The sequence below is a fragment of the Triticum aestivum genome, chromosome 7A (genome assembly GCF_018294505.1).
Source record: "Triticum aestivum cultivar Chinese Spring chromosome 7A, IWGSC CS RefSeq v2.1, whole genome shotgun sequence".
Lineage (NCBI taxonomy): Eukaryota > Viridiplantae > Streptophyta > Magnoliopsida > Poales > Poaceae > Triticum > Triticum aestivum.
The window spans coordinates 679,985,765-679,998,007 of record NC_057812.1 but is presented as its reverse complement, the minus strand read 5'-3'; the positions used below and the strand labels follow the sequence as shown (position 1 = coordinate 679,998,007).

Below are 12,243 nucleotides of genomic sequence, written 5' to 3'. Positions count from 1 at the left end.
TCGACGGGCAGATATAGTAGGTGTTCATCAGGCCGTGTCAAATAAAATACGGACGCCCCATACGTAATCTATAGTAGAGACATCTGCATATGTACATCGACCTTCGACGTGGTAGCTAGCTTCCAAATGGTGTGTTTCATGGTCCCATGAAGTGAGGTATCATGTTTGGTTCACGCATCGTTTCGCAGGAGCAGCCTCAACCACTCCCTGTTAAGGCATCTCCAACACGGGCTCATCAAAGTTCTCTAAAATGGTTAGACCATACCTGTCCTAATACTTTTAACCATCCAACGCGAATCACTGAATTGAGAGGGTGCTTGGATACGTTTTAGTCCCATGACTAAAAGTAGTGGGACTAAAACTTGCTAGCCTCACTCATGCTTAGATCCAAATACTAAAAAGACTAAAATCAAGTTATTGAGCATTTATTATCCTCCAAACCCTCCAATCCAGAACTCGCATGTGTTAAAGGAGAAGAATTAAATGAGGAGAGAGAGGCCTAAACATATTTTAGTAGGTTTCCTATGACTAAAAAATTTTAGCCTCAAGACTAGTCATAGCCTCTCTTTAGTCAGGGGTGCTTGGAACTTTAGCCTCTAAAAGAGACTATTTTTAGTCAGACTAAAAATAGTCCCTTGGATCCAAGCATGCTCTGAGTCGGATCGGTCTTAACATTCAGAAGCACAACCTTGACATAGATTATGACAGCTTTGTGGGAGTCCACATATCCGTCACGTCAGACTCCCACACCCCACAATCTTCGCGAAAACACTATGTCGGCTTTAGAACCCGCCGCGTGCCCACATTCACATGGCTTGACCGACTGTCCACGTGCTTGCCTTCACGCGGATGCGTCGCCTGAGAGGCCTATTTCGGTTGCCCATATTGAACATTTGCCTTTCTGCATATCTCTGCTATTTAAAGATGGCCGGCCACCCTCACCCCCCCTCCCCCAAATTGTATCGTCGACCACATCCTCCCACTGTCCGAGCCCCTAGTCCGTCGTCCACGCCCCTGGTTCGCATCCGTCATCACCATGGTGTGCTAGTTGGCTACATGGTACAATCAACTGATACTGGAGCACCATGCCTAAATCATGATGGATGCCCGACACCAGACCCACAATGAGGCGGCTCAACCTCTGACTATGGTGGAGGTCGCGGAGGAGGAGGCGCCGCGTCTCGCGCAGCGGAGGAGGAGATGGTGATCGACGCCATGGGCGGCATGACATTCAGGTTCATCGTGTTGCAGGCGGAGTAGCAATACAAACTGGCGCTCTTGGAGGAGCACAACGCTGAGCTAGCTCAACTGGAGTTGGAGCGTGTGGATGCCATAGCTGTAGTGGAGCTCCTTGTCACCAACCCTGTCATCGCCGACAAGAACCGGGAGATGCTCGCGTCTGTGCAAAACTGACAATGAGCATTCTACTGCTTTAAGTACTCAAATTGCATTTATGTCCAAAAACAATTATTGAACTGCATTACACCAACCTTTTTAATTCAAATAGGCTAACCACAACAATGACATGGAATCCCTAATGCAGAGGCTAGCAACACTACATCAAGTTTATTTAGAGCCTCAATGAACTACATCCAGAGCCTAACAAGATTAGATCCATTTAATCATGAGGTTACAAATACTAGATCCAGAGTCTAACCCCTAATCTTTTTCATCCACTAGCTATTTAAGGCAAGAATAGAGGAGAAAGAAGGGATGGGTACTTACTCAATGCCGCCTGGGGAAGCCCAGTTGTGGCTGCCGGACGGATCCGTGATGGCAGCTCTGGCTACAGCCCTCGCCGCTCGATACTCAAGCGACATCTCCTGCTACGGTGGTTGTGTGGGCAGGCGACGGCGACGATGTAGCCTATGGCGGCGGGCTGCGTTGCGAAGCTGTCGTTGGCGAGCCACTTGTCCACCTCTGAGTACTCTACGCCATCGCTGTCAATGCCAACCCCCCCCCCCCCCCCCCCCCCCCCCCAAAAAAAAATTGATTCGCCATCGTCGAGGGGCTTCATCACCAACTAGGTCAAAGAGTGCGTGGGAAAGAGAGGAGTGGGTGTCTAGTGAAAAGAAAGATGGCTCGGGCCATTTTGACCCTGTCGGAACGCACTGGCTCACGACCGTTAGTGGGCGCGCCATCTGTCCAGGGTTGACGTAGCCCTGACAGCTGGGCCTCCCTGCCATAATCCTATTTATTTCGTAACCATTGGATGACTAGTGTCTTTTTGAAAAATCCAACCAACTTTTTGATAGTTTTTTCTGAAACTTTTGAAAATGTGACAGTTTTTTGGAACTATAACCCAAAATGTGTGTTGCTGCGAAATTGCTTGCAAGATAGGAAAAAACTATCACATATTTATCTCAATTTGTGTGTCCTCGCCCCTCGGACGCTTGTAACTGAATCTGTATCTTTTCAATGCAAAGAAACGCAAATGTCCTTTATGTTTTCTCGGAAAATATATGAACATGGATATTTTGATTAATAATGTAAGAACTAAAACTGAATATAGTATAAGTAAACCATTTGAGCCTTTTTGCATGCATATTGTGCATGTTGAGGCAAGACTTTTTCATGCATCACATAATTACATGTTGAGATAAACATTTTTTTGTTGCGGTGTGAGATAAACATATTATTAGTGGGATCAGCTACTTAGTTACTGTATATAGAATCAGAGGATGCAACCCGGACACTCATCGATGATAGCAACGTTTGAAAATCGAGATGGATGGGGAGCTACTGGTACCTTCCTGTTGTAATGAACGGCGCCCTGTGTTGTACTGGTACGCGGTTGGTACGGTGCAAGGACAAGGCGATCTTCCCGTGTCCAAAGGTAGATACTATACCATGCAAGCAATTTAATCGCGGTGTTATTAATGCGTCTCTCTCTGGGCTGGTTGCACTCCGCGCCGGCTGAACACGCGGCTCGGAGTAGTTAATGTCGCGTGGCCGTGTGGGGCAACCGAATGCTCTGATCGATGGAGTAGCAGCTTCGTGTTTGCGCCAATGTAGGAGTAGATTATAGTATACTCAATCACCGATGTACACCATGGAACGTATCCGGTACACCCATGCTTATGGTGCTACCGGTGCATCGTATGCCATATAATATTTTAAAAATTCTAAAAATATTCTAGCACATTGACACAACATCAATGTATGTCGTTATAAAATTTCGCATCAAAATTTAAAACATTTTCTGAGATACAAAAATGATAAAATTGACATCAGTGTGATAATGGACCAAATCTAAAGCCCAACTTATGTTACGTACTATTCAGTGCTGAATTTGTCATTTTTTGTTTTAGAAGCTATGTTTCGAATTTTGACTTGAAATTTTGTGACAAACTACATTAATGTTGTGTGAATGTGCTAAATTTCTTTCAGAAGTTTTTGAACATTTAAAATGTGCAACGTGAGTTCGGTGCACCCGTAGCACCACAAGCACCGATGCACCAGATATTCCCCCAGTTACACCAAACCGAAACAAAAATGGATTTCCACTGAACAAATTTTAATGTATTTTTTCTGCATGTTTTTTCTTTTGGGTAAATCTTTTCTCACGGCATCTCCAACACCGACCCAAATCGGACATCGTATCCATCCACGGACTGATCCGAACTAGTCACCGGACAGTGATGTGGGAGCCGACCATCCAATCGTGCTTGCATACATTTCAAAACAAAGTTGAATAAATTAGATAAATTTTATCAAACACGACAAAATTCAGCATAGTCGAACATAATTACACAAACGGACAATATTTCGAACTTTTAACTGAAACTAAAAAAACAACGAGACTAACTTGTGCTCCCTCCATCCATGAATAAGTGTAAACATAGAAATTTTAGGACAAATTATGAAGTGGAGTAAAAAAATGCATTGAGAAGGTACAAGACACCATCTCTCCTCTTTAATTACCCCACCCCAACAAGCTAGTAAGTGTGTGTAGAAAGTGACGAGAGGATGTGTTGAATGATATTACTTTTGATTAGCGTGTGACGAGGGAAGTGTTTTTCTACCATTTTATAGTGCATTGGAGAGATAGAATTACACTCTTTTATAGACACATTTTGAATGCCAAACGTACACTTATTCATGGACGGAGTGAGTAGCGGACAGTGACCTCATAGGTGTGACAGTCCTGGCCGGCCACACCGCCGTTGCCGTCCGTGCCGCCATCGTTGTCGAAGTAGTCCTTCCAGCAATGGAAGGGCACAGGGCCGCGATAGCCTTGCCCTGCCGTTGCGGCTCTGGACGGCATGAATACGGCGTAGGAAGCAGCACATCCGTTGGAGAGAAAGCACGGGAGAGGTCTTTGGGTGGGTTCAGGCTATCGGATGCGAGCATGACGTCAGTTGGTTTGGACTCCCGCAAAGCCCTCCTTCCTAGTTTGCTTCTGATTTATGGGACACTAAATGTGATAAATGAGATACCATATTGGAGGACAAAACAACTTGAACTAGACGGATATATGCGATTTGAGGGTTAACTTTGAAGATACCCTCACATTCTTGAACTGGACGGATAGATGCGATTTGAGGGTCAACTTTGAAGATACCCTGACATTCTTTAGTTCTTCTTGCATAACTTTCCCCGGTAATTACAACACTATGTTAACACGCGTCAGTTTGAGGAGAAGACCCAACCCACATGTCCTCTTTGCATTCATGCTGGAGCACCAGTGTACCACTATGTTATACTCCCTCAGTTTCTTTTTACTCTGCATATAAGATTTGATCAAAATCAAACTTGGTTAACTTTGACTAAGTCTATAAAAAATATATTTAGATTCATAATATGAAATCAATATTGTTAGATGCTCCATGAAATTAATTTTCATACCATATAGCTTTAGTATTCTAGATGTTGATATTTTTTCCTATAAATTTGGTCAAACTTTACAAAGTTTGACTTTGACCAAATGTTATATGCAGACTAAAAAGAAACGGAGAAAGTACTGGTAAATGCGGACACGCAATGCGTGTTAATATTAGAGAGAAAATTAATTGCACGTTGATATTATACTATAAGATATCAATTACATGTTAATCAAGTGATTATCGCAAATGTTGATATTTGATACGATATTAATTGCGGACTAAACATGTTGAGCGCTCACTATTGAAGCAATTTAGGTTGTTTGGTTGACATCGTTTGATGGTCAAAATTAATTAAATCTAGCCCTTTGGATCTTTTTATATTGGTATATAGTCATGCATAAATTAAATTGAACCCATTAAGGCCATGTGACCATCCGCTGAGCCATTTTCTTATCCCTATTAGTAGCTAGTAAATTATCCTACCCAAATGTTTAAAAAATTCAAAATGAAATGCTTAAAACTGTAATAAGGTACTGCTAGTTTTTGTTGTGGAACATGGGGAGTATTTTGGTGTGAAAACGAACTTTATTGTAAAACCTATTGAGAACTGAAATCAGGTACTACTAATGTCAGGTCTGAAGGCGGCAGTGTTTCGGTGTGAAAGCCATATTCTTTTTACTGTAAAACCCTGTTACATTGACAACCAAAAACACTGGTCCCGATCCCTCCTTAATCACAAGCGGCGATGCAATTATCCCTTGGCCCAAGGGATGCTTTGTGCGACCTTTTGCGCCGGGCCTTGATTGCCACCTCAACGTGGAGCAAACAGGCAACGAGGCACGATCCATGAATTTTGCCAACCGGCCGTGCCGCTTTCACGCCAAATCAGGGCATGCATTTTCACGTTGTCCATTCCAACGCATGTGCCCCCGGTGCTAAATGAGCACATGGCCATGCAAAACGGAGTGTTCTTAGCTCAGTGCCAACACCTGATCTCCCATCCCATGCCTAAAATATTCTGTTGAGAAACGAGCCGCTAGGAGTAGCAGAAGAGCATGGTTAATAGTACAGCTAGCTGCTGGCTATATGGTCTTGCCACATTATCTATAGGCAATTTTATAGCCGGCAAGTATAATAGTTGTATATAAATATGTATTATTATTTTTATATATAACCCATCTTTCTCTCTCACAACATGCCTAAAAGCACGTGCTACAGCCGGCTATTAATCAGTAGCTCGCTTCTCTTCTCTCTCCTCCTCTCTCTTCTCCAACTTATCCAAAATATAATATTTAAAGACTTACAACCCGCCTACTGTCATCCTATTGTACTTGATCGAATAGACCAAGAAAAAAGGGCGATGGTTGTAGGACTCCATCCACAGGAAAGGCACGGCTCACTCCCCAACACCCGAACCCTACCGCCGCATCCAACACGCACAAAGTAGTCTTCTCTAATCCCTAATCACGCAAAGGATCAAACCACACCATCAGCTTAATCGCCCCGCCCCTAACACTAACAGCAACATCTAATCCACGCACCAAAGATGTACTCCCTCCATTCGGAATTACTTGTCGTGAAAATGAATGTATCTAGATGTAATTTAGTTCTAGATACATCCATTTCCGAGACAAGTAATTCCGAACGGAGGGAGTACTTACTAGAGCCGAGCACAGCGCCATGGAAAGAAGACAAACGCACCATCAGGATCCACTAATTATATTGTCTTCCCCACCACCAACTCGTCCCTCCTCCTGCATCACTCCATGAGACCATGAGAACCGTTCCATTACCACCACAATTCTTTTTTTTTCTTTCACAAAAACATATTATAAAATCTACTCCTTCTGTAAACTAATATAAGAGCGTTTAGATTATTATTTTAGTAATCTAAACACTCTTATATTAGTTTACGGAGGGAGTAGATCGCACAAAAAGTATTGCAAAACCTATTTTATTCCCTAGCCTTGTCTTGGCCTGCGTTGTGTGGGCACCCAGCAGCAGCAGGTCACTACATAAAGTTGCAGTGCACCAGAGAGAACCCTCATCGCTCATCGCCTTCTCTCTCCCCCACTCTAGACCTCTCTCCTCCGCATTGTTCGCTGCTTTTCAGAGAAGCGAGGAATATCTGCGGCGGAGGGGGAAGAAGCGCCGCCCCAGTTTCAAAAAGAACCGCCACCCCTCCCTCTCTCTCCCCCCCTCCCGTATTAATTTCGGTTGCCCCCATCCATCCCCTGCGTCCTCCATTTTCTTGGTCGCCGTGCAGAGCTCCATAGTACTCTGCCTACCAGCCGCTCGTAGCTGGAGTGTTTGCCTCCGTCTCTCCCCGCCTCCCCTGTCCGGTGATTCAAACAGTGTTGTGTCTTGGAGGAGTAGTCTCCTCTCTTCAATGCGAGGAGAAGGCACCGGCGGTGGGAGGAGCAGCGGTCGTCCTTGCTGAGGTTTCCTCAAGCTCGGTCCCCGTCCCTGTCCTCGAAAGCGAACTTCTTGGCGACCAGCGGCAAGGAAGCAGAGGAGGGGAGGGATATAATGGCCTCCACGGAAGGTATCCTTCTTCAACCTCTCTACCAGATTCTGGTGCTCCCAACACAATATTTTTCTGCTTCCTTCTCCCCCTCTGCTTTCCTGCTTCCGTCCGTCCGGCGATGCCGGCGGGGCCATGACGAAACTCTGGGAGTTTTTCCTGCTTGAACCTGCAGGCGGCGGCGGCGGCGGAGGAGGAGGAGGAGCGGAGAGGGCGGAGGATCCTCTCCTTGGCTCCGGCGAGGAAGGTGAGCGCCGTGGCTACTGATTGATTGCTTTCCTCATTTGTACTGCTGCTGCTGCTGCCCCGGTGTGAGTAATTAGCCGGATCCTCTGCTTCCTCCTCTGATTCTCCTGCCTCATCAGGCGGATTGCAGAATCTCTCCTTTTTTTAGTATTCACTAAATTCAAGCTATTTTATTTTCGGTCTCATTTCAATCAATCTTCAAAGGATTTAATTCGTGCTGTTACCACACGTGTTCCAGTCCAAGAACTGACCAAGTGTTTACTAGTATTTTTGGTTTGATGAAACAGAGGCAGTTGATGATTATCGTGCTTTAGTAAGCAGATGCGGGATATCTTTTTTAGTAGTAGTAGCAATAAAAAATTAAGCTATTTTTTTGGTCCCATTTCGATCCTCAAGAGTTTCAATTTGTGCCGCCACACGTGTTCCCAGGACTGACGGAGAGTTTAGTCTTTTTTGGAGAGATTATTGATGTCAGTTTTATGATCCTGGCTCTGTTTCTAACAGTTTTATATATTTGCTTGAGCTGTCTCTTGTATATCTCCAAATAAAAGACTGGCAGGTTGTCAAATTCACCCAAATTTAATTTACCTCATTTCAATCCCAAGAATTGAATTTGTGCCACCACACGTGCTCCAGGACTGACCAAGAGCTTAGTCTTTTTGAGGAGAGATTATTGATATCAGTTTTCGGATTCCGGCCCTATTTCCAACAGTTTTAAATTTTAGGTTGAGCTGTCTCCAGTATCTCTCCAAATAAAAGACTGCTAGCATGTCAAATTCCCCCAAAATTTCCCCATCCCCTACCAAAATCCCCGAAGTTGACATCCACATTTCTTTATCAATCCGCACCCACTTGATCCTACATGTCCCTGCATGGGTGAATTCCATTCCATTCCGTTCCGTTGCAGCCTTGGACGGGGTAGGCGCAAGGAAAGCATCAGTTTTGGAGGGGGTGGTGGTGCAGATGTCAATTTGTTAGGGGGCGGGGATCCCTGCATGGGGTTGGCAAATCAACATGGCAGCATGTGCTTTTCATCGCCGAACCAGAGGAGCACAAACGTCCCCCTATCATGAATCATCATGGAATGGAATGGAAAAATAGAATGGGGCCTTGTGTGTGACAATGATTTGTACCTTGCGGCGACGGGCAGCGGGCTTTGTCTTGTTTTTCATGGCTGGTGGTTGGTTTTGTCCATGAATAGAGACTTCGGTTTTGTTGCCATGCAGACTTGTTGTGGCTGCTCCTGCTGATTTGTGTAAATCTTGTTTTTTTGTCTGTCCGGTTAGTGCAAGGAGCGGCCCAGGAAGAGAGCAGGAGAAGCTCAGGCGAACTTGCCGATGCGGATTGCGGCAGCAGTGGTTCGGTAACTGATGCCGCTGTACCGAGTGAAGATACCAGTGAGGGGCATAGCAGTGACAGCAGCAGCAGCCAGTGTGCCGGTTCTGATGGAGGTGGCAAAGAGGTGCCTGAAATGTTCTCCAAGAGCTGCAATGATGAGAACAGCTTGTGCACCGACCAGAGCTCTCCCCGCGCCGTGCTGGACATATCGGTGTCCGGCAGCGTCGACTCTGACGAGAGCTCCTCCGTCGAGCAGCCGGCGGAGCCCAGCCGCAGCGTGCAGCCGCTGCAGTGGAGGAATTTGATCAGTGGGCTGATACTCAGCAGGAAGAAGCTGATGGCCAGGGCGGTGACGTTCCCTCAGCGGTCCAAGAGCACGGGGCTTAAAAGGTACCTGGGGAGGATGCGGAGGGGCAAGAACCAGATGGACTGCAGCGCAATCGCCCCGGAGATCTTCCCTGAGATCGAGAAGTGGAGGCCATCATGGAGGAGCTTCGACTACGACGAGCTCTGCGCTGCAACTGACAGATTCAGTTCAGGTAACATGCAACACTAACTCCTATGTTGCTGTCATTCAGTGCCCTTGATAATTGGGCTCTGTTACTATCATTGCAAAGCTTGTGGGATGTGGCTTTGCCGTAAAGAAATGGGTTTATAATTGTACTCCCATGATTTCACTGATTGAAGGGGGTTTGAGGTCCTAATCATGAACTGTTCCTTAGGTTAATGATGGTTGTTACTGGTTGCTAGTTGGAAAATTCAAGTACCAGACCACATTATTGTCATCAGTTGTCACTCTGTACTAGTTTCTTTAGCTTGTCCAGTTTTCAAGATTGTGGTACCTCCAACAATTGTGACCATATGATGTGGAAACCTAATACTAGTTCTATTTCTTCCTTCCAAGTAGACTAAAAGTGCCATTATTGGCCAGAATTGATTACTTTTTTGTGTCTTAATTATCTCTAAACATTTTTGCCTGACATCTGAATGTACGATATTACCAGATAATTTGATCGGAAAGGGAGGGCACGCTGAGGTGTACAAAGGACAGCTTGCTGATGGACAGTTTGTGGCGGTGAAAAGGTTAACAAAAGGCGGCAACAAGGAGGACAGGATCAGCGATTTCCTATCCGAGCTTGGAATAATAGCGCACGTCAACCACCCAAACGCGGCACAGCTCTTGGGGTTCAGTGTGGAAGGGGGCTTGCACCTGGTTCTTCAGTTCTCACCACATGGAAGCTTGGCTTCTCTTCTCCATGGTACAGTCCTCTGAACAATTTGTTAGTTAGGCAATGAATGATACAGTTGACTTGTTGCGGTGGCTTCCAAAAAAGGAGAAATAGAGCAAATATCTTGACATGTACGCCAACACAACGTGAACACTTAAAAAGTATCTTAAATGCTGATGTCCGTTGAGTGCATATTAAGCTCATAATTTGCATTTATGTATATACTTATTGCACCATCACTTCATGTAGTACTTCTTCAGTTGAAAACATATGCATGATCATACCCTTTTCTAATGAAAAGGACCACTCAAATAAGAGTGTACTTTAGAGGTGCTGTAATTGTAATGACTAATGGAGCTTGGCTGATCAGGTGCAAAGGGAGCCCTCAAGTGGAAGGCCCGGTTCAATATCGCACTTGGAATCGCTGAAGGGCTATTTTATCTACACGAAGGCTGCCATCGGCACATAATTCACAGAGACATCAAACCTTCAAATATTCTTTTAACTGAAGATTATCAACCTCAGGTACGTATTAGTGTTACACTAGCCCTAGCCCATTCTACTACTCCTGATGATGTAAACTGATGCATTTTTTGCTCCCTCATTGCACAGATTTCAGATTTTGGCCTTGCGAAGTGGCTTCCTGACAAATGCACCCATCAGGTTGTATTCCCCATTGAAGGCACATTCGGGTGAGTTTCATATATTTCTGAATACTGCTCCATGTTCATGATGACTTCATGCTTCCCACCAGACTGGCTGCTTGCATCAGTTGATGCAGAGCCCAGAGCTTTCCTCTTTTTTTTGAAAAGAGAAAAAATCTTCCTAGTGGACCAAAACAATGTGTCATTGTTATTTCAACTTTGATTTTACCCCCTTTTACAGTTATATGGCCCCAGAGTACTTCATGCACGGGATCATAAATGAGAAGACGGATGTGTTTGCATACGGAGTATTGCTTCTTGAACTAGTGACAGGGCGGAAAGCCGTGGACTCTTCTAGACAGAGCCTGGTGATATGGGTGAGTATAGCAGATTGCTCTGATATACTTCACAAGTAGATTCCAATTAGCTCACTGAATTATTGTTTGATCATATAAATATAAATAGAGCAAACTGACTCAACTCTAGTCCTAAAATGTGCATGGAAAACATAAAGCCGGATAGTTACATACTTCTGAACCCTTTGGATTCATAAATTTCTTTTGATCATTTCAAAGGCAAAACCGCTGCTCGAGTCGAACAACATGAAGGGGCTGGTGGATCCTTCTCTTGATGTTGGATATGACCCAGAAGAGATGGCACTCACCCTGGCAGTGGCGTCCATGTGCATCCACCACAGCGCAAACTTGCGGCCTAGCATGAAATCGGTGAGTGATTTGGGTGTCCCTGTCGCCTCAAGTGCAAAATGAGTTCTGTAAACTGACGAAGTGATGCCTTTGGTTGCAGGTGGTCCGTTTCATGAAGGGAGATAGGGAATCACTCGAACTGATGGGAAAGCCTAGACCCACAAAGCCCCCAATGTTCGACTCCTGTGATTCAGAGGACTACACTCGCACGAGTTACCTCAATGATCTGGACAAGCACAAGCAGCTTGCGTTGGAGCAGTGATCTTTTTAGCCGACTTTGGACAGATTCGGCATCTTTTTGTACATCGTGACTATCTTCATTGTGATCCTCCCGCTTTCCAGAGATGTTTATAGAGTGTATGGATAGATGTGAGGGATCAATCTGTCGTTTGCCTCCCTGTCGCTGATCTAAGGTGTCATTCTTGGCTTCCAATGGTCACTGTGTGCTGTGGTACTGTGACCTGTATGGCCAGGGCCAATGATGTTGGCTGTATGCCTGTATGTCACAATTCCTCATATGGGAACATGCTTAGAGATAGAAGAGTGGAATGTATTTTGGTCATCTGCAGGGTTTATTCATGTGTCCTTTGTTATAACCTTCCATTTTTGCAGTTTTGGGCTTTCAGCACTAGTGTTTGATGAATAAGTTCAGTTGCTGCATAAAAATTGGTTATTACTACAGCTTACATGGATCTGCTAATGCAAGGGTTGCCAGAAAAATTGCCTTAAATA

At 44.9% G+C, this 12,243-nt stretch overlaps 1 protein-coding gene and 1 pseudogene across 3 annotated transcripts; both read left to right on the top strand.

The window, feature by feature from the left end:
• Positions 1–12,243, top strand: part of LOC123153725 (uncharacterized) — a 75,411-nt pseudogene that overhangs the window by 20,324 nt on the left and 42,844 nt on the right.
• LOC123149261 (receptor-like cytosolic serine/threonine-protein kinase RBK1) lies at positions 6,885–12,079 on the top strand. Of its 3 annotated transcripts, XM_044568892.1 has the most exons (9): positions 6,886–7,371; positions 7,526–7,597; positions 8,883–9,473; positions 9,939–10,193; positions 10,534–10,688; positions 10,776–10,855; positions 11,049–11,184; positions 11,383–11,532; positions 11,612–12,079. In XM_044568892.1, the coding sequence occupies exons 1-9, from the start codon at positions 7,356–7,358 to the stop codon at positions 11,771–11,773; spliced, it is 1,617 nt and encodes a 538-aa protein (XP_044424827.1). In that variant the 5' UTR covers positions 6,886–7,355; the 3' UTR covers positions 11,774–12,079. The 3 variants fall into 3 exon arrangements, with proteins under 3 accessions (XP_044424828.1, XP_044424827.1, XP_044424826.1); XM_044568893.1 differs by lacking the exon at positions 7,526–7,597 and having other exon boundaries at positions 6,885–7,371; XM_044568891.1 differs by having other exon boundaries at positions 7,366–7,597.

Excerpts from the sequence above, each read along its gene's own strand:
- LOC123149261 (XM_044568891.1), top strand. The coding sequence starts at position 7,486 with ATGACGAAACTCTGGGAGTTTTTCCTGCTTGAACCTGCAGGCGGCGGC. Across the intron at positions 10,194-10,533 it reads CTTGGCTTCTCTTCTCCATG|GTGCAAAGGGAGCCCTCAAG; the intron begins GTACAGTCCTCT and ends TTGGCTGATCAG. Across the intron at positions 10,689-10,775 it reads CTGAAGATTATCAACCTCAG|ATTTCAGATTTTGGCCTTGC; the intron begins GTACGTATTAGT and ends CTCATTGCACAG.